This window comes from Galeopterus variegatus, unplaced genomic scaffold, assembly GCF_000696425.1.
Source record: "Galeopterus variegatus unplaced genomic scaffold, G_variegatus-3.0.2 Scaffold5724, whole genome shotgun sequence".
NCBI lineage: Eukaryota > Metazoa > Chordata > Mammalia > Dermoptera > Cynocephalidae > Galeopterus > Galeopterus variegatus.
The window spans coordinates 68,349-71,130 of record NW_007731835.1 but is presented as its reverse complement, the minus strand read 5'-3'; the positions used below and the strand labels follow the sequence as shown (position 1 = coordinate 71,130).

At 38.8% G+C, this 2,782-nt stretch overlaps 1 protein-coding gene across 1 annotated transcript in view; it reads left to right on the top strand.

The window, feature by feature from the left end:
• OPA1 (optic atrophy 1 (autosomal dominant)) overlaps positions 1 to 2,782 on the top strand; it is a gene marked incomplete at its 5' end in the record, with an annotated part of 96,090 nt that overhangs the window by 71,355 nt on the left and 21,953 nt on the right. Inside the window, 2 exons of the mRNA XM_008589883.1 lie at positions 184 to 277; positions 784 to 894. Of these exons, the coding sequence (XP_008588105.1) occupies positions 184 to 277; positions 784 to 894 (205 nt within the window). The remainder of the gene's footprint in view (positions 1 to 183; positions 278 to 783; positions 895 to 2,782) is intronic.

Sequence of the window (2,782 nt, the reverse complement as noted above, 5' to 3'; positions counted from 1 at the left end):
GGATCTGTGCAGAAAAGATTCTGTAGCTTATATCGACAGTAGGAGGATATGTATTAGGTAAATCTGAGTAATTTTTATTAAAGCTTAGAGTATAGGTACTGACTTCAGTAGTTGTATGTGTTTATGATCATGATTTTCATTTTAAAACTTGCATTTGGTAATCTCAGTTACTTAATATTTCAGTTGGAATGCAATGATGTGGTCTTGTTTTGGCGAATACAGCGCATGCTTGCTATCACCGCGAATACTTTAAGGCAGCAACTTACCAACACTGAAGGTAAGCCACATAGGGACTGCCTACTAATTTTGACATTAAAAAATAATAGTAATAACATTCATTTTTAATAGAAGGATGCCAAAATAATTCCTTAAAAATTGATTCATTAGAAAAACTGAAAATTATAATTTCCCTTTAAAATTTCCCTTCATATTAATGAAAATAAAGTATAATTGAAAAGGATGGGAGTCTACTTTCATTACAGAAAAATTCCCTTAAGACTGGACTCCTCAGCATCACTTAGTTTTATTGGGAAATCTGCACTTTCATTAAAGTGTTATGGCTCAAGAATATGACATTATCTTGGAATATGTTTCAGTTTCATGCTGCTGAAAGTACTATATAATGATAGAGATTCTCTATATTAACTGTGAGAAGTATGAACTTAACAATAATTTAACATGATGAGAAAAAATAGAACTTAGTCTCCTTATATGGTTAATTTTATCATCCTGCACATTCAAAAAAAATGATGCTCTTCAGGTTTTTTTATTTACTTTGGACAGTTAGGCGATTAGAGAAAAATGTTAAAGAGGTATTGGAAGATTTCGCTGACGACAGTGAGAAGAAGGTTAAATTGCTTACGGGTAAACGAGTTCAACTGGCTGAAGACCTCAGTAAGTAGTTCTTCCTGCTCTCTACCTTATCATCTATTCACCTTCCCCACTTTTGATTATTTGTTTATCCATTTAATCTCAATCTTAAAGAAAAGTTGTAAGTATCTACAAGGAACTTTGTTTTTCTCTGAGGTGTTTGAAAGTAAGTTGCTGACCCAAAGTCTCATCACTTCCAAATACTTTAGTGTGTATTTGTTAGAACCAAGGGTTTTCTTCTAGTGACCATACTATGTACAACCACCAAAATCAGGATGTTAATACTGATACATTACTATATCTAATTCTCAGACCCCATTCAAGATTCACCCGTTGTCCCAATTGTCCTTCCATATAACAAGGTGTTCCAAGCTCATTCTTTTTTTTTTTTTCCCAACTTCCTATTTTTAGAGAATGGTATTTAGAAATCAAGATCTGGGAACTAGATATGCTCATTGTTATTGGAATATCACTGTTCCCAGGCCGGAGAACTAGAAAAGAGCTAGGGAATAAATATTGTATACATGTATGTATGTAAGTATAGGTACATATATACACATTTGCTTCTACATTCCTAATCATATCCATATTGAAAACCGTGAGCTGAAGATGATTCTTCCAACTTTAATCCAGTACTAAAGGGTTTGTTTTAGTTTTCTCCTTTCCCATATTTGTAACTCCCTTTTCTGACAGTGAGAAACCTGGCTCCTAGTATCTTTAATATGTTTACTTATTTTGATCAATACTCCTATATATGACCAAACTTACGACTGTTTCTTTCATTGCAAAAATGTTCTATTCACCCTGTTCAGACACTTATCACCCCACACTGGACCACTACCACAGACCTACAGAGCCTTACCCTGTGCTGATAGCCTTTTTATCTTGTCTGGGCTCTGCCATCCCATGCCAGGTTGCTCTTCTTCACGAAGTCCTTTTTACTTAGCACATGCTCTGATATTTTGTGCCAGGCATCTCCCCATCTCATCCTTCACACACACACACACACACACACNCTGTTTCTTTCATTGCAAAAATGTTCTATTCACCCTGTTCAGACTCTTATCACCCCACACTGGACCACTACCACAGACCTACAGAGCCTTACCCTGTGCTGATAGCCTTTTTATCTTGTCTGGGCTCTGCCATCCCATGCCAGGTTGCTCTTCTTCACGAAGTCCTTTTTACTTAGCACATGCTCTGATATTTTGTGCCAGGCATCTCCCCATCTCATCCTTCACACACACACACACACACACACACACTCCCCTCACCCAAGTGAGACCATGCTTTTATGGAAACACACTCTTCATCCTGCTTGTGCTCTGACGCCCTACACCAGGCTGCCCTCTTACGCAAATAAACACTCCTCATTGCTAGGCTGAGGTACCCACATCCCTGTGTGAACACCCTCTTAACCCTGGTAAGGCATTAACACCTACAGCAGACCACTATGGCTTTCCCTTTCCTTTCCCCCATCCCCAACCTAACTTGGCCCTACTCATCACTTTGTCACTTTGAGGGGATATTTTATTTTTTCTTGAATGCTGGTAGGTGTCTAGCTTTAAGATTGGATTGCATAGTAAGATTTACTTAGATCTTTGAGAACCCAAGGAAATCAGTGAAACATTAATATTATTAAATTAAAAAATAATGCTGGTGGGCCCCGGTGGCTCACTTGGGAGATTGCGGTGCTGGTAGTGCCGAGGCCGCATGTTCAGATCCTATATAGGGATGGCTGGTGCGCTCACTGGCTGAGCGTGGTGCAGACCACACCATGCTGAGGGTTGTGATCCCCTTACCGGTAAAAAAAAAAAAATAATGCTGGTGCGCTCACTGGCTGAGCGTGGTGCAGACCACACCGTGCTGAGGGTTGTGATCCCCTTACCGGTAAAAAAAAAAAATAATGCTT